The 27,455-nt window shown below is 40.8% G+C and overlaps 1 protein-coding gene across 2 annotated transcripts in view; it reads right to left on the bottom strand.

Moving 5' to 3' along the window:
- Positions 1-27,455, bottom strand: part of MTCL1 (microtubule crosslinking factor 1) — a 201,181-nt gene that overhangs the window by 168,167 nt on the left and 5,559 nt on the right. For both annotated transcript variants that reach the window (XM_075532530.1, XM_075532531.1), the window contains exons 2-3: positions 20,254-20,478; positions 18,294-18,452 (exon numbers count right to left, since the gene is read on the bottom strand). In XM_075532530.1, the coding sequence (XP_075388645.1) occupies positions 18,294-18,452; positions 20,254-20,478 (384 nt within the window). The remainder of the gene's footprint in view (positions 1-18,293; positions 18,453-20,253; positions 20,479-27,455) is intronic.

Here is a 27,455-nt window from a genome sequence, read left to right as displayed (position 1 = left end):
GTATAGAGAATTACAGACCAATATCACTAATGAACATACATACAAAAATCCTTAACAAAATATTGGCCAATAGAATACAAAAGTGGGTGCTTTACTCAGTTGATGTATGTATGGATTGTGATAAGAGTTGTATGAGCCCCCAAAAAATGATTTATTAAAAAAAAATTTTTTAAGAATACAAAAGTATATAAAACATATCATCCACCATGACCAGGTAGGATTCATCCCAGGGATGCAGGGATGGTTTAACATCCAAAATCCACCAATCTTATAAAAGAAAAAGGATAAAAACCATATGATAATATCCTTAGATGCAGAAAAAGCATTTGACAACATCCAGCACCCATTCCTAATAAAAACACTCATGAAGATAAGATTGGAAGGTAAGTTCCTCAAACTTATACAAGCTATCTATGAAAGACCAATAGCCAACATCATAGTCAATGGAGAAAAGACAAGAACAATCCCACTGAAAAAGAGTACAAGACAAGGATGCTCCCTGTCCCCACTTCTATTCAATATCATTTTGGAGGTTCTGGCTAACAACATAAGACAGCGGAAGGACATCAAAGGGATCCAAATGGGAGAGGAGGAGCTGAAACTATCACTATTTGCAGACGACATGATCCTGTACAATGAAAACCCCAAAAGATCCACAGCTGGAGCACTTACAGTGATAGAGGAATATGGAAGAGTAGCAGGATACAAGATCAATAAACAGAAGTTGGTAGGTTTTCTATACACATCGGACAGGGCCATGGAAGAGGGGATTACGAAGGAAGTACCCTTCACAGTAGCTAAGAACAAATTGAAATACCTACGAATATATTTATCAAAAAATACTAAAGACCTATATAAGGAAAACTATAAGCCCCTACTACAGGAAACCAAAAGCGACCTCCACAAATGGAAGAACATCCCCTGCTCATGGTTTGGAAGGCTCAAAATAGTAAAGATGCCAGTCCAACCTAAAGCACTTTACTAGTTCAATGCTATACCAATTCAAATACCATCAACCTTCTTCAAAGAATTGGAAAAATTGACCACCAGTTTCATATGGAGAGAAAAGAAACCCAGAATTAGCAGAGAACTCCTCAAGAAGAAGGACACAGTTGGTGGACTCGGCTTACCCAATTTTAATGCCTATTACACAGTTACAGTGGTCAAAACAGTGTGATACTGGCACAAAGACAGACACTCAGACCAGTGGAAAAGAATAGAAAGCCCAAGAGTAAAATCATCAGCATATAGACAACTGATCTTTGATAAGCATGCCCAAACCATCAAGTGGGAAGCAGATGCCCTTTTTAACAAGTGGTGCTGGAAACAATGGATATCCACATGTAGAAAGATGAAAAAAGACGTTTACCTCACCCCATGCACAAGAATAAACTCAAGGTGGATCACAGATCTAGAAGTTAAACCCCAAACCATCAGGACGATCAAGGAGGGAATTGGGACTAACCTCAGAGCACTGGCCCAGGGACCTCACAGGCTCACTGCAATAGGGAAGGGTACAAACACAGGTGAACTGGAAATTGAAAAATAGGATTTAATAAGAATAAAGCACCCGTGCACCTCGAAAGACTTCACCAAGAGGGTGACAAGATAACCCAGACTGGGAGAGGATTTTTAGTAATGACACATCAGACAAAGGGCTCATTACTAAAATGTACAACACCATCATGACCTGCAAAAAGAGGAAAACTGTTAACCCCCTAAGGAAGTGGGCAAAAGAACTGAAAAGAACTTTCACTAGGGAGGAGACCCATATATGGCCAATAAGCATATGAGAAAGTGTTCCAGGTCATTAGCCATAAGAGAAATGCAAATCAAAACAAACATGAGACACCATCTAACACCCCTGAGGCTAGCCCAGATCAGCAAATCAGAGAGCAGCAAGTGTTGGAGGGGCTGTGGTGAAGTAGGAACCCTCCTCCACTGCTGGTGGTCATGTAGATTTATACAGCTACTGTGGAAAACAATCTGGTGATACTTAAAGAAAATGGAAATTGATCTACATTATGAGCCAGTCATCCCTCTACTGGGCATATACCCGGTGGAAGCAACAAATAAAACATGACCAGTCATCTGTGCTCCAATGTTTGTTGCAGCACAATTCACAATCGCAAAGACTTGGAAACAGCCTAAGTTTCCATTCACAATCGCAAAGACTTGGAAACAGCCTAAGTTTCCATCAATAAATGAATGGATTAGTAAACTTTGGCACATACACACAATGGAGTACTATGCAGCACTGAAAAGCACAGATAATCAAATGAAACATGTTGTTTCATGGGAAGAGCTGGAAGGAATAATGTTAAGTGAGGTAAGCCAGACTCAAAAGGACAGGTAGAACATGAGTCCCCTGAGGAAAGTACAATCAGCATGCCAGGAATAGAAGAATAAACATCTATCTCACAATAAACGGGTGGAAGCATAGATAGTTGGAGGGAGGGCAGGCCACACCTAGGAAGGTACATGAGAGCCCAACATAAAGAAGGAGAAGTGGGGCAGGGGGAGCAAGAAGCAGGGTGGGGAGAAACCGAGTGGATGGTATGGGGGAAACAGGGCACTAACCCACCCGAGGAAGAGTAATGGTTGTGTCCCCACAGAACTGGAACATGCATATGGACCCCACCATGACACGCCAAACCAGGAGGGCACTGTAAAGTGCAGAAGAATACACAAAGAGACTGGACCATACGCCGGCCCAAACCAGGAGGGCACTGTAAAGTGCAGAAGAATACACAAAGAGACTGGACCATACGCCGGCCCCAAGCAGAATAACCCTGACCCCCACCATCGAAGGGAGTACCACAGAAAATGAAAATAGATCATCTGGTGTGGGAAAGGAACTGACCTACCACACCCAGAGGAAGCTGAAGCAAAGGAAGGAGGAAGAACGGAGCGGAGCACACCTGGGCCACCAAGCTCAGAGGACACAGTGGGGGATGTGAGACTGAGCTGACTCCACCACATGGAGGCAAAACACTGGGAATGTGCAATGGAGCGGCGGGGGAAGCAGAGCAAGGATGTACTGAGGGAGTATAAAGGATAGACTTTGGGGCCAGGACGTGGCACCCCATCAGACTCATCCAGAAAACACTCCTAAAGGTCAACAAACAGTCTTCAAACTACTAACAGGTTTTTTTGTTGGTTAATTTTTTTTTTTGCTGTCTTTTTGGGTTTTTTTTTTCCTCTTCTTTTAAATTTTATATGTCAGTGGCTTTTTTGTTTGTTAGCATGTCAGTGTTGCTGCTGTCGATGCCATGTTCTTATGTGCCACTTTGGTGCTGTCAAAGTCATCTGCATTTTTATGCACATATTACTATATCTGCAGGTCCACCTAGATAAGATAGGCAGGACAAACAATGTGAGAAGAAAATAACGGGACCAATGGTCCCGGAGGAACATGAGAGTGTGGGAGGTAGGGGAAGGGAGGAGGTGTTGGCCAACCCAGGGACAAGGGAACAATAAGTGATTCAAAACCAGTGGAGGGAGGGGATGGGAGGGCTGGTAGGGAGTGACCAAGGGCAAGGTAACTGAGAGGAATTACTGAAACCAGAATGAAGGCTGAACACGGTAGTGGAACAGGAGGAAAGTGTAAGGAATAGAGGAAAGAAGTAGGAGGCAAAGGGCATACATAGAAGAAGCCTAAATATAGACATGTACATATGTATTTATGATTATGGGGGAAATAGACCTATGTACATATATTTCTAGGTTCAGTAGTAGGGTAGCAGGTGGACATTGGGCCTCCTCGCACACACTCACTCAATACAATAGCACCTTGCTCAGCTAAACGGTCATTCCATGATACCCACCTTCCCAACAGGATCGCTGAAGACAGACGTGTGCATAAGCAAACATGGTAAAGAAAGCTGATGGTATCCGGCTATCAAAAACACATAGTGTCTGGGGTTTTAAAGGCTTGAAGGGAAACAGGTGGCCATCTACCTCAGAAGCAACAAAGCCCACAGAGAAGAAGCACTCAAGCCTAAGTGAACACGAGGTGTTGAAGGGATCAGGTAGCAGACACCAAAGAACAAAAACCATCATTGTGTGATCACCTTCCCCACATAAACGCTGAAGACGAATGTGTGCATAAGTAAGTGTGGTGAAAAAGGCTGATGGTGCCCCGCTATTGAGAGATATAGCGTCTAGGGACTTGAAGGCTTGAAAATAAACAAGCAATCATCTAGCCCAGAAGCAACAAAGCCCACATGGAAGCAGCACAGCAACATGTGTGATCATGAAGGGCCGAGGGGACCAGGTTTCAAGCACCAAAGGCAGGGGTTGGGGGGGAATCATATCATGGTGAATGAGGGGAGTGCATGATGGGGAACCAATGCCCATCTGTAGACAACTGGACAGCCCTTGCAGAGGGGTGGTAGAAAGGAGATGAGTCACTCAGGGTTCAGTGTAGCAACAATGAAACTCACAACCTTCTTCTAGTTCTTAAACGCTTCCTCCCCCCACAACTATCATGATCCCAATTCTACCTTGCAAACCTGCTTAGACCAGAAGATGCACAGCGGTACAGTTGGGATCTGGAAACACAGCGAATCTAGGACAGATGAACCCCTCAGGACCAACATTGAGAGTGGCGATACCAGGAGGGAAGGAGGTGTAGAAAGGGGGAACCGATCTTGAGGATCTACATATAACCTCCTCTCTGAGGGATGGGCAACAGGAAAGTGAGTGAAGGGAGACGCCAGGCAGTGTAAGATAAGAGAAAATAATAATTTATAAATTATTAAGGGTTCATGAGGGAGTGGGGAGTGGGGAAGGAGGGGGGGCGAAACAAGGAAAATGAGCTGATTCCAGGAACCCAAGCAGAAGGCAAATTTTGAGAATGATGAGGGCAACAAATGTATAAGTGTGCTTTACACAATTGATGTATGTATGGATTGTGATAAGAGTTGTATGAGGCCCAATAAAATGATTTTTTTAAAGTGATGCCAATTTTCCATGAACATTTTGAAGCCCTGTCATATATGTATATGCAGTCACATGTCACAAATGTCCATTTGGGAACCATCGGAACTGCGTAAATGTCCGTGGTCACCTAAGAGTATTACAGAATTCCGAAATCTCAATTAGTGAATGCAGCAGCTTCACACACACAATGCATGCATCTCATGTCTCTTACTTACAAAGTGACTGTGCTGGCAGGAGTAGACTGGAACAGGAAATATAGTCCTAATAAATAGTTGTTACAGGTTTATACATATACGGTGCTATAGTACTTTCTAACTAAAAAATCAATAAATCTATATAACGTGTATGCTTCGATTCATATGCAGCAGCACCCAATCTCATGTATCACATGTCTCTTGAGTGTTGAACTATTAATAGTGAACCCCATAGTTATGGTCCCTAAAACCAAAGGACAAACCTGCTGAGGCTCAATTTGGGTAGTCTGCTCCCACTTCTAGCTGGCACTGAGATCTGCTAGCAGAGGCTGCAGTGTGTTAGAAAGCAGGGGACCTCAGTGAAGGCTGCACTCACATCCAACACTCTCCCGGGGACACTTCCACAGTAATCAGATAGACCTTCCTGGGGACTTGACTGTACCATGACACTTTCTCACCAACCCGGTAATGGTTATTTGCCGGCTGCTGCAAATTGCTGCAGAAAGCCCAACAGTGGAGTATGCTCCCATAATCAGCACTGTCTTGCCTCCCTGCGCACCCCATAGCTGAGACATTTGAAGCCAACAGAACAGACCTCCTAGGGATCAGTGTGGGTCTGACTTCCCCCTTTACAGTCAGTAATGAGGACTGTGGGCCGAGGCTGCTGGGTGCTAGGAAACATGCATGTGTGGAGCAGAGAGACCCACATACTATGGGAGAGGCTCTGATCGAAACAAGTATCAGTTCACAGTGTGATTAACCCTCCCCCAACTGGCAGCTGCTGCCCAGGAGACTAGTAAGAGCCTACACCATGTCCCCTACAGTGGCATCAGGACCCGAGTCACCTCAGTAGAGACTGCTTCCTCACCACCACAGGGCCACTTCAGCTCTGGCACCAAGAACCGTGAAGTACAGTCCATCTGAAGTGTGGCAGCCCCTCCTCCTCCTAAAATGCAAAACGTTTCTACTGTGCTTCCCTTGAATGCAAGCTCAAATATAAGCCGTTCCCACAAGGCAGGGAAGGAAATCTCAGTCAAAACCAGAGGGCCTGCTCGATACTCACCCCCATGAAGCAAAGGCAGAAGATATGGGTGCTATAGCAGTGTGGTGAAGAAATTAGATGGTGCCGGCTAGGTGATAGAATAGCATATGGGGTATTAGACTTGTTTACAAGCAAGCATCCCTCTAAGTAAGATGTCAACTAAGCCCACATGGAACAAGCACACCAACATCCAAGATTCAAGGATTGTAAATTACATAATCCAAATCGAAAGGAGCTTAAATTGTGAGATGCTGATGTGCAGAAGGCTATGCGTGACAGTGGAAGCTCAAAATACATCTGCAGGATCTACACAAGGCAAAATGCCGCCAGTGATTTCCCTAACCATAATGGAGGGATGGGAATAAACTGGTTAATCCAGTCTTGAAGAGATGACTATAGTACATTAAAATGATAAATCTGACTTGAACGGTTACAACCTTGTCACTTGATCTACCTTCTGATACACTTTGGGCTTGATCTGGTATTTAACATTTTTTCTCTGTCTCTCTCTCTGTCTCTCTCTCTGTCTCTGTGTGTGTGTGTGTGTGTGTGTGTGTGTGTGTGTTTCTTTCTCCTTATTTGGTAATATTCTTGACTGTCTGTGTTTGTCTATGCTTTTCGGTATATGAAGCCCAGGATTGGTGAATTATAGAGACAACAACAAGAAAACTGGTTTCTGTGCGGTACAGTGGGCAGGGGGTGGGGAAGGGGGTTAAGGGGCAGCTGATATCAAGGTGTTTGAGAAGGAAGAAAATGTTCTGAAACTGATTTGGGTAACAATTCTACAACACTGCTTGATAAGAGAGAACTATGGAATGGTATGATGTTTAGCTTAGCTCCTAATAAAATGGGTTGGAGGAACAATTCAGAGGGCAGTAATCACTCCTGAAGTGGGCTCACTGGGTGTTTCTGACTAAAATTGTGACTGCAGAAACAGAACAGAAAGCAGGAATAACCAGAAAGAGGGGACTAAGCACTCTAGTAGACAGACTGATTATTGCACAATCCGGCCTAAGAGGCAGTGCCATTTTTGGACAAATTGACAACAGCATGTTGTCTCTGTGTCTGAGAGAGAGAAGAATCCCAGTTGGGGGAGGGGTGCGAAATCCCAGTTAGGACATGCCCTCAAAGAAGGGTCACAGAAAGGGACGAGCCAGCCAGAGTGCAGTATAGCACCGACAACACACACAACATTCCTCTGCCTCTTTAATGCTGCCCCCATCATGACCCCAGCTCTACCTTACAAATCCCGCTAGACCAGAGCATCTACACTGGTACAGATCAGAGCTGTCAACACACAGAACCCAGGACAGAGAAACCCCTCAGGAACAATAATGAGAGTAGCGAAACCATGAGGGTAAGGGAAAGGTTCGGAGAGAAGAGGGGGAGCGGGGTAAGCAATCGCAATGACCAACATACAACCCCCACTCCCCACCCCAAGGGGTATGAACAACAGAAACCATGGGTGAAAGGAGACAACAGTGTAAAATATGAAAATTTTTTAAATTATCAAGGGTCCACAGGGTGGAAGGGTGGAGGAGAGGGGTAAAAAGAGGAGCTGATACCAAGGGCTCAAGTAGAAAGAAGTGTTTTGGAAATGATGAAGGCAACATATGTACAAATGTGCTTGATGCAACTGATGTATGGATTGTGATAAGAGCTGTAAGAGCCCCCAATAAAAAGATTTATTAAAAAAATTTTAAAGGATCTCAATTAAACCAGGGAGGGAAAATGAAGCTATCACAGAAACAAAGAAATAATAACCAAAGGCCAAAATTTCTGCCTGCCTAAGAGATTCTCGCAGAAAGTAGTATAGGCTAATACACCAAATAATAGGGGAAACGGAAAAAGTTTAACATCCTCTAAAATTCCTATGCCCCAACAAAAAATCGTAACAGAGAAACAATGACCCATTAAAGTAAACATGATAAAAGAAGTGAAAGCATGCCTTAAAAAGGGGGGTAGTCAGAAGAGGCAAGAAACAAACCAAGACCAGACATCTGTGCTCCAATGTTCATTGCGGCACAGTTCACAATTGCAAGGAGTTGGAAGCAACCCAAATTTCCATCAACTGACGACTGGATTAAAAAACTGTGGTAGATACACACAATGGAATACTACGCATCACTAAAGAGCAGTGATGAACGTATGAGGCACATAGCGGCATGGGAAGAACTGGAGGAAATCATGCTAAGCGAAGTAAGTCAGGCACAAAAGGACAAGTACAACATGAGTCCGCTGAGGTAAGAATTTAAAAAAATTTTTTTTTAAAAAAAGCAAAAGTGGCATAGGGAAAAAAGCTACTGTATATAAACATTTTAGGGGTGAAGACGGGGTAGTATGGAAGAGACCAGACCAAAACCAGGGATGTACATGGTAGACAAAGGTGGAGGAGGTGGGGAAAGGAAAACAAAAGGATGAATACAAGGAAGAAAAGGGTAGTGGGGTCATGGGGCATTAATCCACCCAAGGGGAGGGTATTGTTTATATCTCTACAGGGAAAGTGGGACCAGACTTCAACCCAGTGTCGCAAGGTGTGAACGCAATATCCCCGTGTGGAGGAGGGAACCGGTGGAGAGGTCTGGGAGGCTGGCCCCAGCACCATAAATTAAGTGGATTCCTGCCCCTCCCCTGAAAAGAATTTGTTCCAAAGGACGACATTGACTCTGCAGCTCTGGGAGATGGACATATTTGATCAGAGCACACAGGAGCAGATGAAGGGGCAAGAGGAGAGAGTGGAGCACAGCCTGGCCCACCAGGCCGTGATGATGATGTTCCTGAGTAGAGCAGCCAGTCCACAGAGAGAACAACATGGCTGGCCCCACTATGAGACATGATGCCCCTCAGTGACTAAGGGCGATACAGGGGACAGCACCGGAGACACAGAGTGGGAATTGCACCTGACCTGATCCCACCACACCGAGGCAAATCACTGGGGGAGTGCAGCGGAACAGCAAGGGAATGGAGTGGCAAGGTCCCCAGGGAATGCTGAAAGTGGACTTTGGGGCCAGGGCGTGGTGCCCCAACAGACTGGACTGGAAAACGCTCCTAAGGACCAGCAAACAATCCCTGAACTAACTACAAGCTTTTCTCTTGTGAACTGTTTTATTCTGTTCTTTGTCAGTGGTTTGTTTTTGTTGTTTTGTTGTCTGGTTGTATACTGTTGCATTGTTTTCCTCTGTCTAGTTTTCGTGCATGTTAGTGACTCCACAGGTCTGTCTGAATAGGACAGGCTGGATGAACTATCTGGAGGAAAAACAACGGGACCGACAGTTCTGGGGGGACTTGGGGTGGGGGGGTAGGGGGGTAAGGAAGTGGTGTTAACAAACCCAGGGACAAGGGAAAAACATGGGACCCCAAATGGTAGAGAAGGGGGAGTGGCAGGCCTGGTGGGAAATGATCAAGGGTAAGGTTGCTTAGAGAAGAGGTATACTCTAGCCCAGGTGGCGATGAAGCATGGTAGTAGGGCAGGAGGAAAGTCAAGGGAGATGGAGGAAAGAGCTAGGAGTCAAAGGGCATTCATGGAGGTCTAGACAAAGACATGTACATGCAAATATATATAGGAGGATGGGGAAATAGATCTATGTGTCTATATTTATAGGTCAAGTATTAAGGTGGCGGAAGGACCTTGGGCCTCTACTCAAACACTCCCTCAATGCATGAATACCTTCTTTTATTAAATTGGAACTCTATGATGCTCACTCTCCCGACACAACGGCTGGAGCCAAAGTGGGTGAACAAGTAAATGTGGTGAAGAAAGCTGATGGTGCCCGGCTATCAAAAGAGATAGTGACTGGGGTCTTACAGGCTTGAAGATAAACAAGCGGCCATCTAGCTCAGAAGCAACAAAGTCCACATGGAAGAACACACCAGCCTGTGTGATCGAGTGGTCCCAAAGGGATCAGTTACCAGGCATCAAAGAACAAAAAATCATATCATTGACTGCACACCTCCATGATAGGATCGCTGAAGACAAATGGGTGCATAAGCAAATGTGGTGAAGAAAGCTGATGGTGCCCGGCTATCAAAAGAGATAGTGTCTGGGGTCTTAAAGGCTTGAAGGTGAACAAGCGGCCATCTAGCTCAGAAGCAAATAAGCCCACATGGAAGAAGCACACCAGCCAGTGCGATCACGAGGTGCCCAAGGGACCAGGTATAAGGCATCATGCAAAAAAAAAAAAAAAGATATAAGTGTGTGTATGCATGTGTATATATGTGTATATGTATATATGTATGTATATATATATCATATTAAATGAAGGGGGAAGTGCAGAGTGGAGACCCAAGGCCCAAGTGTCGACCAATGGAGATCCCCTCATAGAGGGGTTTAGGAGAGGAGATGGGTTAATTAGGGTGTGAGGTAGTATCGATGAAGAACACAGCTTTCCCCTGGATCCTGGATGCTTCCTCCCCCCACTACCATGATCCGAATTCTACCTTGCAGGGCTGGATAGGACAGAGGCTGTACACTGGTGCAAATGAGGGTTGGAGGTACAGGGAATCCAGAGTGGATGATACCTTCAGGACCAAGGGTGTGAGGGACGATGCTGGGAGAGTGGAGGGTGAGTGGGTTGGAAAGGGGGAACTGATTACAAGGATCCACATGTGACCTCTTCCCTGGGAGAGGGACAGCAGAGAAGGGGGGAAGGGAGACTCCGGATAGGGCAAGATATGACAAAACAACGATGTATAAATTACCAAGGGCATATGAGGGAGGGGGGAATGGGGAGGGAGGGGGGGGAAAGAGGACCTGATGCAAGGGGCTTAAGTGGAGAGCAAATGCCTTGAGAATGATTGGGGCAGGGAATGTATGGATGTGCTTTATACAATTGATGTATGTATATGTATGGATTGTGGTAAGAGTTGTATGAGTCCCTAATAAAATGTAAAAGAAGAAAAAAAAAAGGGGGGTAGTTGGAGAGAAAAATATAACAGAACATTAAACATAATTAAAGTGCTATAGGACACCACTAAAAGAAATAAGAAAGCAATACGAGAACAAAATGAGGATCTTACAAAAGATACTGCACTAAAAGAGGGACAATAATTGAAATAGAAACACAATAGAACTGCCTAGTAAAAGATTTTAGAAAGTATGAAAGTCAGAAAATTAAAGGATAAGATTGTTAAAATTACACATGCTAAAGAACAAGAATGAAGGCTCAAGAAATCTATGACTGTTTACGAGAATTATGGGACAATAAGAAACCTCATATACAAATCTTGAACTCAAAACCAAACCAAATGCACTGCCATTGAGTTGTTTCCATCGCATAGCAAACCTTTAAGACAGTAGAGCCCTACATGACTGGCACCATAACTCTTTGCAGGAGTAGAAAGCCCCATCGCTCTCTCACAGGGGGGCTGGTGGTTTCAAACTGCTGACCTTGCAGTTAGCAGGCCACTGAGTAAACTATTAAGTCACTAAGGCTGTCACGTTAATTACAGGGTTTTTTTTAAAAGGAAGATAGAAACATGTGCAAAGAAATAAACTTTTAAAAAGTCACTGCTATTGAGTCGATTCTGACTCCCATTCATTCTATAAGACAAAGAGACCTACGCCTTTGGGTTCCTCAGACTTTAGATCTTTACCCGATGAAAAAGCCTCATCTTTCTCCCACAGAGCAGCTGGTGGGTTCAAACTCCTGACCTTGTAGTTAGAAACTGAGTTCATAATCCACTATGTCACCTGGATTCCTTGAAGAAATAATGTAATGACAGAAATGTTCCCCAATCTAACAAAGGACATGGATCTATAAATCCAAGAAACCCAAAGAACACCAAGTAGGATAAATTGAAAAAGATATATAAAGAAACTGGATGGTGCCTGCCATTCGAAAGAATAGAGCCTGGGGTCTTAAAGGCTTGTGTGAAAACAGTCAGCCATGTAAGTGAGGCATCAACTAAGCCCACATGAAAGAAGCACACCACCCTGTGTGACCCAAAGATTATAAATAATAAAATCCAAGTCCAAAGGAGGGAATGGCATCAGAGCTCAAATGGATTAAGTTTCTGGTGAATCCCTTCAGAACACAGGTGAGGGATGTGATAGCCTTGTTATCAGACAGAGAACATTGCAAAGTCAATTATGGAAAACACTGTTTTGTCAAAATGTAATACCCTTTGACCTATTTTAAAGTTGTTTTAGTTTAAAAAAAAAGGAAGTGGAAAGACGTGCAGATTAAGTCCCTAGCGAATCCTCTCTGACCACGGACTAGGAATGTGAATAACCTGGCTGTCATACAGAATCCATTTGGAGTGGACTGCTGCAGATGCCGTCAGGTAAGATTTAGCCCCTATTGTGTGATCTCCCTTATGGTCCACTTACATCGTTCTAGTTTTTAATATTTGCTGCTTTCTTTTCCAGTGAGGTCTTCTCTGTCTTACTTTCTGACTGCTCTAAGTTCTGTTGTTGTGTTACTCGTGATTTTCTGTAGATGAAATCCAGGATAAGGAGATCTATAGACACAGTATCTGGATTAATGGTTTCTTGGAGGTGTGGCAGGAGAGACTGCAGAGAAATGGGGAGCTGGTGATGAGTACCTGACTGAAGAATGTTCTAGAACTGATTGAAGTGATGATTGTGCAACTCTTCTGGATGTAATCAAACCACTGAGTTGTATGACAGGTGAATTATATGACAATAAAGCTTTAAAAAAAGCTTAAAAGTTTTTTAAAAAATCAATCAAACCAACAAACAATAAAAAGATCGACACCAAAACACATCATATTTATATTATCAAAGAACAAAGACAGAATTATAAAGGTAATGGGGGAAAAAGTCAGATACACAATAAGGTAAGAACTGGCTTCTTCTCAGAAGCACTGGAGGCTGTAAGGCAATGGAATGATATGTTGAAAGTGCTAAAATTAAAAACATAAAAACCTATCAATCAAGAAAACTATCCTTTAAGAATGAAAGTGAAATTAAAACATCTCCAGACCCAAAAAAAAAAAAATTGAGAGTTCATATCTACCAGACAAGCCCTCCACAAATTACTAACAAAGAAAAATAACTAATGGGAAAGACAGTAGAAAGTAATTCAAAGCTATACATTAAAAGAAAGACCCCTAATAAATGGAAATGCAAAGCACATATAAAGGCCAGGAAAACACATTCGTGCTTGATTATGCTAAATATTTTAGCCCTTCACGTTTTTAGTAGCAAATTAACCACAAAAGGGAGAAAGGAATTAAATTCTTTCTTATATGTTATTGTAGCTAATTAAATAAAACAACCTATCCATCAAAAACCAACTCACTGCCATGGACTTCATTCCAACTCATAGCCACTCTGTGAGAGAGACCAGGCCTGTCACTGTGGTTTTCCAAGTCTATAGATCTCTAAGGGAGTAGAAAGCCTGTCTTTCTCCCAACAGCCTACCCTAGAATATTATAAAATACAAACTCCTAAACGATAAATGCATGATAACCACTAAAACTGTATATTTAAAAATATGCAGGAGACTTAAAGACTTGAAAGCAAACAAGCGGCCATCTAGCCCAGAAGCAACAAAGCCCACACAGAAGCAGCACCAACATGGGTGATCATGAAGGCCAGAGGAGACAAGGTCTCAAACAACAAAGGCGGGGTGAATGAGGGGGAGTGCGTGATGGGGACCCAATTCCCATCTGTAGACAGTTGGCCATCCCTCCCAGAGGGGTAGTAGGGGGGAGATGAGTCACTCAGGGTTCAGTGTAGCAACAATGAAACTCAAAACCTTCCTCTAGTTCCTGAACGCTTCCTCCCCTCCCAATTATCATGACCCCAATTCTACCTTGTGGACCTGGTTATACCAGAGGATGTACAGCGGTGCAGTAGGGATCTGGAAACACAGGGAATCTAGGATGGATGAACCCCTCAACACCAGCGGTGGGAGTGGCGACACCAGGAGGGAAGGGGGTGTAGAAAGGGAGAACCGATCTTGGAGATCTATGTGTAACCTCCTCTCTGGGAGATGGGCAATGGGAAGGTGGGTGAGGGGAGACACCGGGCAGTGTAAGATAAGATATAATAATTATTTATAAACTATTAAGGGACCAGGGGGAGGGGGAGAGCGGGGAGGGAGAGGGAGGGGGAAAAAAAGGGAAACAGAGCCGATTCCAGGAACCCAAGTGGAAGGTGAATTTTGAGAATGACAAATGCAACAAATGTATAAGGGTGCTTTGCTCAATTGATGTATGTATGGATTGTGATAGGAGTTGTGTGAGCCTCAATAAAAAGATTGAGTAATAAAGATATATATACAGAAAAAAATAATGGAACAAAAAGGATTACTATAATAAACCAACAAAGCAGAAAAACAAGCAGTATTAAGGAATAAAGATAAAAGAAAGTTTAAGACACATTAAAAACAATAACAAAATTGCACAGGGGAATAATTTCTATTACTAATGCAATGGATCATTCTGCAGGATAGACTACATTTTATATCACAAAACAAGTTTTGACACATTTTAATGACTAATATACAAAACATTCTCTGATACCAAAGAGTAAAGTTAAAAAAATTTTTAATATTCTGGAAAACACACAGCATATGGAAATGAAATTATTAAAAGGAATAAACTTCCAAGTGAAAACAGAAGTACAACATACTAAAACATGAGGGGTTCAGGAAGTCAGCAGACAGAGGGAAATTTACAGTAAACAAATGCATGCATAAAGTGGGGGGAAATGATTTCAAATTAACAGACTAACTCAAGGAACTAGAGAAAGAGAAGAGCACACTGGTCCAAAATTTACCAGAGAGGAAATAAAAACTAGAGCACAAATAGATAAAATCAAAACCAGGAAATCTAAAATGATTAAAAAAAACAGGAAATCCATAAAACAGACAAACCTTCAGCTGCACTAACAAAGAAAAGAAGATAAAGGGTGAAAATAACCAAAATTTAAGACAGAAGAGAGGACATTACAATAACTGACCCAATCGAAACAGAATAGTGGTGGAATATTGTGAACAACTATTTAACAACACAGACGCACACCTACCCAAACTGACTAACGAGGAAATACCAAGTCTCAACAATGAATGAAGAAATAGTGATTAAAAAAAAACCTCACCAAAAAAAGTCATGGATTGGATGACGTCATGAGGAAATTCTATCAAATCTTTAGAGAAAAAATGACACTGATAATGTTTAAGCTCTTCCAAAGATAAGGAAGGACTATTCCAGAATTTATTCTATATAGCAAACATAACCCTGAAACCTCAGGAGAAAAAGGCACTCAAGAAAATTACAGACCAAGATATTTTATGAATATAGGTACAAACCCCCTCAACAAAACACTAGAAAACAGCACACTGAAAGCATCGTATGCCATGACCAAGTGAGATTTGTTCCAGTAAAGCAGGAATGCTTGAACCTCATAAAAGGAATCAACATAATGCACCACATCATTAGAACAAAGGGAAAGAATCACACGATCATCCCTATGGATGCAGAAAAAGTATTTCAAAAGAGTCAACTATTTCTTGATGAAGACCGTAAAGAAGATTAGAATTGGAGAGGAATTTCTCAATTTGCTTCAGAGCAATTATGAAAAGTCAGCACCCAACATTATGCTTAAGGAGAACTTTCTCTTAAAACTGGTAACAGCCAAGGGTGCTAGCTTTCCTCACATTTACTGTGAGTCATAATTGACTTCATGGCAGTGAATTTGGTATTTTTTTTAATCCATATTGTATGACAAGTCCTATTAAGACAAGAAAGAGGAATAATAGGTATTCAGATGGAGAAAAAAAGTAAAATTATCTCTATTCATGAATTCATGAATATTCTACTCATTATATTATTCTACATGAATATACAAAAAATCAAAAGTCAATAAGAAAACACTGAGAGCTACTATAGGGATTTGGCAAAGCCACGGGTACAAAGTCAACAAGCAAGACCAATCGACATAATGGTACATGGACAAACAGTTCAATTGTGTTCCTTTTATTGTGTGTTCTCTCAACAACAACAATAAATAACATTTAGGAAAATAGGAAAACTCTATGGAAACCTACTCAGATATACATAGGCTCATAGTCAGGTTGGAATTGATTGAATGGCGACTAGTTATGCATGTATATGTATATTTATATATATATATATGCAAACATAATATAAAATTTATCAAATAAACTTCTAAGTTATTTCCTATAATCTTCAGGTTAAGCTCAAACTGAAAGTTTATATATATATTCTATATACTTATATATATAGAATATATATATCACTATGACAAACCTTCTAGCAAACTAGGAACCAAAGAAAATGAGGGAAATAAAGAACCAGTAACTAAATATGATACAAAGTATCCATAATTAAAGGACAAATTCCTCCAGTGATGAGAGAAATTTCTCAGACTCGTCATTCGTTTGGTGAAGCACAGTGCCACCCTCTAGCAAGGTCTAACCACCACAGCGTGATACCCTCCCTCTTCCGCACATTTTCCCCCAAGGGTGAACGCATAGACAGTTGAATGGATATGTATTCATCAGGAAACTGATCCAAAGAAAACTTGAGCTTCTAAGGGAGATCCATAGCTTGAACAAGTAATAATCTGCCTTTAACCATCATGTGAATGCATTCACTTCTAAGTTTTAATTTATCAATATGCAGGATATTTTTCTAAGAAAATACACAGCTTAAATCTTAAAATGGAAGACAGTCCATTTCATTGTATGCAAATGAAAAAATTCATATTCCAGAATATGGTCACATATTAGAAAGCTTCCAGCCTATATTTACATTATGTTGGCTGAGTTATATATACTGGTAGCAAACTGCTATGACCCACTTTTCCAGGTTTAGCAGAAAACGGTAACACATTCTCTAGCCCATTAAAGAGGCACTAGAGAAAAATGCTAGTGCTTACTTTTGTGTGTAAGAAATAGTAACACACAAAATTAAGCACTAGTATTTTTCTCTAGTCTCCCTTTTAGACACAGAAAGAATTATCATATTTTTATACCAATCACACATGCATTATATGAGTTTTTGCAAACCACAGTACACCCTCTCACAGTTTCTCTGACACCCTGGATGCATGCTATGTGCATTGTATGTGTGGGTAAGTTAGATCCAAAAAATAGGGTAAGAGTCAACTCATCAGAAAAGAAATAGCTTTGGACTACAGTTCCATATGATTTTTCTGTAAAGCAGCGGTTCTCAACCTGTGGGTTGCTACCCCTTTGGGGTCGAATGACCCTTTCACAGGGGCCACTCGATTCATAACAGTAGCAAATTACAGTTATGAAGTAGCAACAAACATAATTTTTTAATCATTTTATTGGGGGCTCATACAACTCTTACCACAATCCATACATACATCAATTGTGCAAAGCACATTTGTACATTCATTCCCCTCATCATTCTCAAAACATTTGCTCTCCATCTAAGCCCCCATCAGCTCCTCATTTTACCCCTCCCTCCCTGCTTCCCCCTCCCTCATGAACCCTTGATAATTTATAAATTATTATTTTGTCATATCTCACACTGTCCGGTGTCTCCCTTCACCCACTTTTCTGCTATCCGTTTCCCAGGGAGGAGGTTATATGTAGATCTCTGTAATCAGTTCCCCCTTTCTACCCAACCCTCCTGGTATCACCACTCTTACCACTGGTCCTGAAATCCTGGATTTCCTGTGTTTCCAGTTCCTATCTGTACCAGTGTACATCCTCTGGTTTAGTCAGATTTGTGAAGTAGAATTGGGATCATGATAGTGCGGAGCGAGTAACCATTTAAGAACTAGAGGAAAGTTGTGTGTTTCATGCAAGAAACATAATATTATGGTTGGCGGGGGTCACCAAAACATGAAAAACGGCATTGAAGGGTAGCATTAGGAAGGTTGAGAACCACTGCTGTAAAGTGACAATAAATATTGTGGGCCATACAGAGTTTGTTTTGCATCATCTTCTTTGCTTTGGGAAATTGTGTGTGTGTGTGTTTGGCTATTAAAAAACAGTAAAAACCATTCTAAACTCTTAGGCCAAACAACTAGGCCTTGGATTTCTGGTCTCTGCTTCAGAGATTAATCGGAGTTAGACCCCTGCAGTGCCTGACAATTTCGTTCTTAACACCTCAGCCCAGGAAGGCATCGCCATGCTTTCCCACATTACCTCTCTGCGTCTCTCCAGCTCAGTTTGGAGGGCCAGCTTGGATATTTCCACTTCAATCATCTGCTGCCGGAGGGTTTCATTCTCATCTTCAGCTTTTGCACGCTTTTCCTCCACAGTTTCAAGTTCATGGTGCAATCTTACAGAGACATCTTTGGCTACCTGTATAGACCCACAGGGAATCATCAAGATGGGAAGCGTTCTGCCTGTTTAAGGGCATTTTCCAACAACCCCAGAGACAGAATAATTAAATATAGACAGTCCCCAGATTATGAATGATTTCCATTCCCACATCTGTCTTCAAGTCAGAACAGTTAGTTAAGGTTTGAATCTAAAGTCATTAGTCAGATGTTAGCCTTAGTGTATAGTATACCTACATAGGCATTTTTATAAAGTTAAAGAAACACTTCCAGATACACTAAAAAATCCTTAACCCAGTAGTAAAGCAATAGTAATATTTATATATATTGCAAAGGAGTACCCTTTTGTTGTTACAAACTATTGTATGTAGCTCAAAATTTTAATGTAATGAGCTTTTACAAGGTTTGATTCATATAGGTTGTACATAAGTTGGACATATATAACCTGGGGACTACACCAAAGAGAAGAGACCTGGAAATATTTAATAAAATAGTTAATAAAATGAAGAGATGAAATCTGCATTTTGAGGGAGAATATGACTTTCATGTAAATTTTAAAAGATACTTTGAATAACTCTATCTTATTATAGAATATCACCAAGAATACTATTTCTCCCCATGCACACATGTTTTAAGAGATAAACTAAAAATAGTAATATGGTAATAAACACATAAACAACTCTGTCCACTAAGGTAATATTGCCTGCTAAACAACAATCCAACGAAAAGACAAGAAAGAAATCTGCATGCGTTAGATGATTACTGCAGCCAAGGTTTAACTAGTCTATTGTTTAAACGTCTTTGGCAAAATGCTTCAATGTTAAATGTAGTTCAACAGTCTCACTGTCGAGCAGCCAATGAGAAAAGAGACTTTGGAAGAGAAATATAAATTACCCTAAATCACACTGAATGACATTTCATCAGTGGTTTATAACTTTTATAGAACTACAAAGATTCTTTTCTTGTTGAGAGGTTAAATGAAACTTCACAAGTACTTTCATAAGAAGGATGTTGTGAATAATTCACCTCTAAACAAATGATTTGAAAATCAGACCATGAGAGAACTATGTTTCCCAGGGAGAGAGAAATGACACATAGTCTGAAATTTCTTCACCTCATTCCTGCCCAGGCTGCCAATAATCTCAAAGATACTACTGGGGTTATGAAAATTTCATAATTTGAAAAAATTTCGTAATTCTGAGTCCTAGAAACCTAAATAGCATAAATATGTTAAATGATTTTTAATGTAAAGTGATTATGATATTAACCTTTGAGTTACCTTTAAAATATAACTGGATTGATAACCAATAATATTTTTTAAATATACTTCAGATCTTTATATTTCCATATAATTCCAAAACCGAATTCCCTACCATCGAGTCATTTCCAAATCCTGGCAACCCGATAGAACAGCACAGAAGCGTCCCTGTGGGTTTTCTGAGACGATACATCTTTATGGGACCAGAAAGCCTCATCTTTGTCCCTAGGAGCAGCTGGTGGCGTCAAAGAGTTAAACCTTTGGGTTAGCGGCCCAATGCGTAACGCACAAATACCACCCTTTATAATTACACATTTTAATATAATTAACAATTATTCATTGTTTGAATGTAAATCTATTATTTTGAATTCTTTGGCTCTAATATTCCAGTTCAGAATATCACAAGCTTAAAGTCTTGAGCTACTGACAGTCATGTGACTCCACATCAACCCATAAATCACAAAGTCAATGCTCAAATCTGCTGAATTTCAGGAAAACCTTAACCAGAAATGAGTGGGTCCACAAGTTGGGACTACATTTCCAGATGAAGAACCTTCTCACATACCTTTAAATCCTGCTCCAGACTTCGGATCAGCTCGCCATCCACCTCCCCATCCTGAGTCACCTTCAGGCTTTTCTGCTCAGCCTTCCTGAGACGGTACTGCAGAATTCGACAGTTTTTATTTGCACGGTCCAGTTCTCGCCGAAGTTCCTGCAGCTGGTAAACATCTTCTTCTAAATAATTGTCCCTCATTTCTTCCATTTCAGCGCGGAGTTCATCCAACTCATCCTACACGAGCCAGACAGAGTAAATTTATAAGCCAACGCCATCAAAAAACGATGATGTTCCTCTCCCCCCTCTCACACTCCTCAACCCCAAATACTAAATGCCTACGCCCATACCCACCACCTTAGGGCCACATCTGTGACATGGCAGAGGAGCCTCTGTACATGTCCCACAAGGTAACATCACCAAATATCTGCCCACATCTTACCAATCCCAAAATTAAAAATCAGAATGGAGAATTGATAGCAGCCTCTCACAATTGATTCCACTCCCAGTATTCCCTTACATAATCATACTCAAAAAGGAAATAAAATCGGTAAATAGACCTTTAAACTCAAACCAAACCTAGTCCGAGCCTATATCTCAAAAGCACACTCTACGTACTAAGGTGAATGAGACAAACCCTGCCTTCAAAGAACATAAACTTTAGTGTGATAATAATAATAAACAACTGTTAACTGCCCCTGGAATTATGATACACCTTCATATGTCCTGAAAATTATATCCACAATGCAAAATCCATCATGTGACTTTGTAACTCACCGTTCTAAACAAGAACTCTTCTCAAATACACAAATAAATGTTATGAATGTTGTTTGTTTTTTCCATTCACCTATCCTTTATGCCCATCTGAATTCTACTTTTCAGTCAACAGGAAGATAATTTGAATATAGGAGAATCTTCCTCTTTCCCGCAATTCCACATGCATCCCATCAGCATCCTGGCAACTCAGCATCAGTGCAATCTCTCCAAAGGGTTCATAGAGTCTATTGGAACAGAGATGAACAGGGTTTCCCTACTTCCCCTCTTGCCATCTAATTTTCCCAGAGTCTATTCTCCATCCAGAAGAGTTCTTTCAATGTGTAAATCAGATCACCTCACCTCACCTCGCCTCAAACCCTCAAAGGGATGTCTGTCCCACCAAGCACATTCTTTACAATCCTCCCTGGCCTCTAATGCGCCCTGGCTCCGGGCCTACAACCAAACAACCAACAAAACACACACACACACACACACGTTGTTCTTTAAAATCTGTCCCACAAGTCCCAGTCTATGTTCACTTCCTACTGCCTCTTCCTAAAGTACTTCTCCCTACCTTTACAGAGCCCGTGGAAACATAATTCCAGTCTTGGCCCCACCTGCTAACCTCTACCGCATCCTCTCCAGTCTGCCTTGCTCTGCTTTCTTCACAAGTCTTTTTTTTTTTAATCATTTTATTGGGGGCTCATACAACTCTTATCACAATCCATACATATATCCATTGTATGTCAAGCACATTTGTACATTTGTTGCCATCATCATTCTCAAAACATTTGCTTTCTACTTAAGCCCTTGGTATCAGCTCCTCTTTTTTCCCTCCCTCCCTGTACCCCACTTCCCCACTAACCCTTGATAATTTATAAATTATTATTATTTTATCATATACTGTCTGATGTCTCCCTTCACCCATTTCCCTGTTGTCTGTCCCCCAGGGAGGAGGTTATATGTAAATCCTTATAATCGGTTCCCCCTTTCTACCCCACCTTCCCTCTACCCTCTAATATCACCACTCTCATCACTGGTCCTGAAGGGATCATCTGTCCTGGGTTCCCTGTGTTTCCAGTTCCTATCACCACTTAATGTCATTTATAGTTCTTCTCATTCCTTGCCACCCACATAAAAAAGCAAGCTCAATGAGTAAAGTCAAGTGTAACTACACCTTTATGTTGTTCCAGGCTTACATCACAAGTTTTTTTTAAGTAGTCCCAAATCCATACGCATAGCTTCAGTACACTGGATATAAATTTTACTGAAGTATTATAAAAGATTTCAAAGTATGGAGAATATGGAAAATATTCTAAGAGTTTTCTGGACTAGTTGTAAACTCAAGTATGATGTCTTAGGATAGGATGTTCTCAGTCACCTCTTTTTATTTTTATCAACTATTGGGGCTCAAGGGGGAAAAACGGCCTCCCAATCTTGGACAAACTAAATTGTACATTTCCCTATTTCTGCTATTCAGTTTATTCCTGAATTCTCATCACTCTAACTAATCCTGCATTTGTTCTTAAAGCTTGGAACTTACTTACAACACATAACATGTTTTCCAATGTCAATCAATGCTCCAGGTATACAAGAAAATGAACGAGAAAGAAATGTCCTAAAGACTTTTAACCTGGATATGATTAGATGTAGGAATTGATTCCTTATTTGAACAAACAAACCAAACACCACAGTTTCCTATAAAATTGAGTGAAGAGGATTCTCCAGCTCATCTTTATTGTATGAAACAATCTCTATTGGAAAGACCGTAAATGTATCAGGTTAACTCTCACAAGACCTCACAGGTCAAAGACCGTAAATGTATCAGGTTAACTCTCACAAAACCTCACAGGTCAAAGACCGTAAATGTATCAGGTTAACTCTCACAAAACCTCACAGGTCAAAGATTCTACCTGCTTTGTTCACATCATCTGAATCAAGACTCCAAATAGAACCTATTTCAGTGGACTGCCAAGGAAAATAGATGTTAAAGAAGAAAGCTTAACCAACTTCCTAGTGATCAAATCAATAAAATATTTCTCTTCTCAGTTAAACATGGCTCTTACAGGATCTCTATAGCAATGATTAAAACATAATTAAAAAAATAAACTGCTTTAATGCTTTTTTTTTCATGCACACTTCTCTAAATACATCTTGGGCCCAGTAGAAAAATTTGCTGAGACGTATAGTTACTTGACACAACATAAAAGCTGGTCACTTGCATGATCGATCACTGAAGACAAAGAGGGCCCACAGCAAATGTGGTGAAGAAAGCTGATGGTGCCCAGCTATGAAAAGATATAGTGTCTGGGGTCTTAAAGGCTTGAAGATAAACAAGTGGTCATCTAACTCAGAAGCAACAAAGTCCACAAGGAAGAAGCACACCAGCCTGTGTGATCATGAGATATCAATAGGATCAGCTATCAGGCATCAAAGAACAAAATATCCTATCATTGTGAATGGGGGAGTGCATAGTGGAGACCCAAAGCCCATCTGTAGGCAACTGGACATCCCCTTACAAAAGGGTCACGGGGAGTAGATGAGCCAGTCAGGGTGCAGTGTAGCAACGATGAAACATACAGCTTTCCTCTAGTTCTTAAATGCTTCCTCCCCCCACTATCATGATCCCAATTTTACCTTACAAATCCAGCTAGACCAGAGTATGTACACTGGTGCAGACAGGAACTAGAAACACAGATGAACCCCTCAGGACCAGTGGTGAGAGTGGCGATACCAGGAGGGTAGAAGGAAGGTGGGATAGAAAGGCGGGAACCGATTATAAGGCTCTACATATAACCCCGTCCCTGGGAGATGGAAAACAGAAAAGTGGGTAAAGGAGACGTCAGACAGTGTAAGACATGACAAAATAATAATGTTGTATAAATTATCAAGGATTCATGAGGGAAGGGCAGGCAAGGAGGGAGGGGAAAAAATGAGGAACTGATATCAAGAGCTCAAGTACAAAGCAAATTTTGTGAGAAAGATGATGGCAACATATGGACAAATGTGCTTGACACCATGGATGGATGGATGGATTGTGATAGGAGTTGTACAAGCCCCCAATAAAATGATTTTTAAAATTAAATCATTAAAAAACTGGTCAGTTGAATGTACATGAACAGAATGGAAAGGCGGGGCTTTCAAGTGGTTGAGTCAAAAAGGAATCACCACCATTCAACTAGAGGGGATTGTCACCGGTCCACAACAACAGAGGCTGTAATGACGACTGGGGAGCACACACCAGGGCCAACCGCAGATGGCAGGCTTTACAACATGTCTTTGCTGTCATTCTTTTGAGAAAGTGTAGAGAGCTAGCTCCAAATCTCCCAAAATCAAGGTAAAGTTCACTCAGTTTCTGAGTGCATCTGAAGGATTGAACTTTGGTAAAGAACTAATCTCTACACTTAAGCTTCTGGGTCCACTTAAAAAGTAGTTGTTCACTGAGTAACTAATTGGGTGAGGGAATCAATGCAAACCATGAAAATGAAGGAAGACTGATTTAAGCCACAAAATCAATATGTGTATAAAGGGACTTGAAAAGTTCATGGGGGAAAAAATCCATATCTTTTCATTTTATTTTTCTAAAACCCCCTCATATGTACACCGTACAAATAAATATACAGTGGATTTCCTGCTAGAAAGATTGTCTAGGAAAGCCAATGTCATTGATGCTTGAAAATTCCTGTTCTTTAAACAGAAGCTTTGAAAGTTGTATAAAACATAATAGGATGCAGAACAGCTTTCAGGCATAAAAATGAGATCGCAGGCCTCGTAAGAGAAGAAGAGCTAGAGCCACGTGATGTCAAGCATTGGAGACAGCAGAGATGTGTAGACTGCTACTCCAAACAACTGATTATTAAGGATAAGACACACCTCCAAGCCACTGGACAGGTCACTAGTAAACAGCTCAAGTCTTTCTTTCGTGTTTTTAAGGGGTTTTTTGCATAAAGAATCACCAACAGTAGCTACATTGCAAAGAAATTTGGGAGAGAATATATTGTATGTATTTCAACCATTAATTTTATAGCTCATTTTATCTAACCGTCTTTATAAAGTACTTTACTTAATAAAAGTAAGCATCATTTTTAAAGTACTTTATTCCATTATCTCTTTACCACCAGGCACATATTTTACCCTATTTTGTAGACAAGACAGCCAAATTCAGGCAGTTTAAATTGCCCAAAGTCTCACAACTAATAAATGGATGCTAGACTGCAAGTCCAGGGAGCTCTAGATGCAAACAAATGCTTTCTCCGGTAAATACTATAAATTATTAGCATATGAAACAAAAACAGACCTTAAATTGCACTTTTAAAAGCCCGCCATCAGTGTAAAATATTAAAAGCAACCTAACATTTATTGCTTTACAAATACCCGTGTCCAAATATATCTGTCTGTTCCGGTAACTGGTCTGCAGAGCAACGCGATGAAAGGCACAGTATTACTGGCCGCATTTTAAACTGAGGAGGTTCAGATGCTAAGTTTCACCAGCTTCCCAACACTAGTCCCTTGCAGAGAGTCCCACCACTAGTGTTCTCAGATAGCCTTGAAAAAAGGAATTCTCCTTTTCAACAAAAAGAAGTGACATAAAAAAGCAAATCATACACCATGACAGCAGCTGAATAAGCAAAAACTAATTATTCAGATTAAGGTCAAAACAGACACTGATTTATAAACTAACATATTAATGTTTTGACAACAGACTCCAATTTAGAAATCACTGTCTTTCTGAAATTTAAAGATGTCTGCCATTTAAATGTCTGAGACAATCAAATCAAGCAAATGATATAATGTTTCCAGCAGATATAACTTAATAATTGTAAGTAAAAGTGGAAAATTGCTGTTGATTCTTATAGAGAAATTAATATGGGGGGAAAAATCTGCCCTTAATAAAGTTTCTTTTTTAGTAAATTAGGATCAGATCTGCAGATACTTAAATTATAGCTCATTATCTTGCTGAAGCATTTCATTGTAAATATTTTTCAAATATATTTATACCAAGAGATCTTGAAGTAGTACAAAACTGCAGAAATATTTGCCTGCTATAACAAATCAAGCCTCACTTTATTTATAAACGTATCATGCAAATACCAAATTAGAGGAATAACGAGGCACCATGGGATAAAACAAGATTAAAATAAAATGGTTTGAAGAATAAACTACTCTAAGAGGATAATTTTATCAACAAATATATAATAAAACCTAAATTTTTGGTTTCTTCATATAACTAACAAACACTCTTGCTCATACTGGTAATTTTATTCATATCTTCATGTCATTTAAGCAACCTGAAAACAATAACTACTTGTGTTTTAATAACCTCTTTAAATAGACCCAGTTTAGACAGGAGCAGTCATCTGGCAACAGTAGCAATAATTCTGTCTTCTGGGAGTTGCAGACGGAACCTATTGTCTGTTGTCATACACCAATAATCCATCTCATTTCCCTCTGGACAATGGAAATGTTTTCCACAGATCCCAGCTGTAGCTAAGGAGGCTCAGCCTGGTCACCATTGTTTACAAAGGTGACAGTTGATGCCGCAGCTGATGGGCCTTGTTTGTCCCATCTGCATTGTCTGCTACCTCCAGTTATTCTAGCTGTTCTTTTACAGGCTGAATAAAGAAAAGATAGGGAAATCTGGAGTGTCCGAAAAGAAAGGTTATGCTTTAAACGCTTAAAAGGCAGGGTGCCAGAGGAGGCAATGGGGAGCTGGAGGTCCTTTGCAGTGCTGGTAGTGCTCATTCTTGCCTCCTAGTGTCTGCCCTCCACACCACAGGGGAATCTGACAAACCATTTCAGAGCCTGTGACTCAAAAGAATACTTCAAGTGAGAAATGAATGGCTGGATGGGATTAGAATGATGTGTGGTATATTAAGCACTGCAACCTATTTATTCAAGATGATCTTAACAATAATCTCCCCGAGAAGTCCAATTTTATCTGATTTTTTGTTGTTGCTGTTGGTTTTTGTGTTGTTTTTTTTTTTAATTTAATTTTTTTTAACATTTTATTAGGGGCTCATACAACTCTTATCACAATCCATACATATACATACATCAATTGTATAAAGCACATCTGCACATTCCCTGCCCCAATCATTCTCAAAGCATTTGCTCTCCACTTAAGCCCTTTGCATCAGGTCCTCTTTTTTTTCCCCCTCCCTCCCCTCTCCCCCCTCCCTCATGTGTTGTGTTGTGTTTTTAAACAAAAAGTAATTCTTAGAAAAAGTGAGGAAGTAGAAGTCGTGGGGGTGCAATGGTTAAGTGCGAGGCTGCTAACCGAAAGGTTCCTGGCTGGAGCCTACCAAGTCCTTTGGCATGTGCAAAACATGGTGGTCGAGATAGGATACAGATAGACGACCCTGTAAACCGTTCTGCTTTATTCGAAGGGTCACTACGCATTAGAATCAACGCTACGGCGTGTATCTGGTTCTTGGTTACTCCCACACTGGTTCTCCCCA

The sequence above is a fragment of the Tenrec ecaudatus genome, chromosome 15, assembly GCF_050624435.1.
Source record: "Tenrec ecaudatus isolate mTenEca1 chromosome 15, mTenEca1.hap1, whole genome shotgun sequence".
NCBI classification, from domain to species: domain Eukaryota; kingdom Metazoa; phylum Chordata; class Mammalia; order Afrosoricida; family Tenrecidae; genus Tenrec; species Tenrec ecaudatus.
Note: the sequence above shows the minus strand (reverse complement) of the source record. Positions and strands in the feature narration are given on the sequence as shown.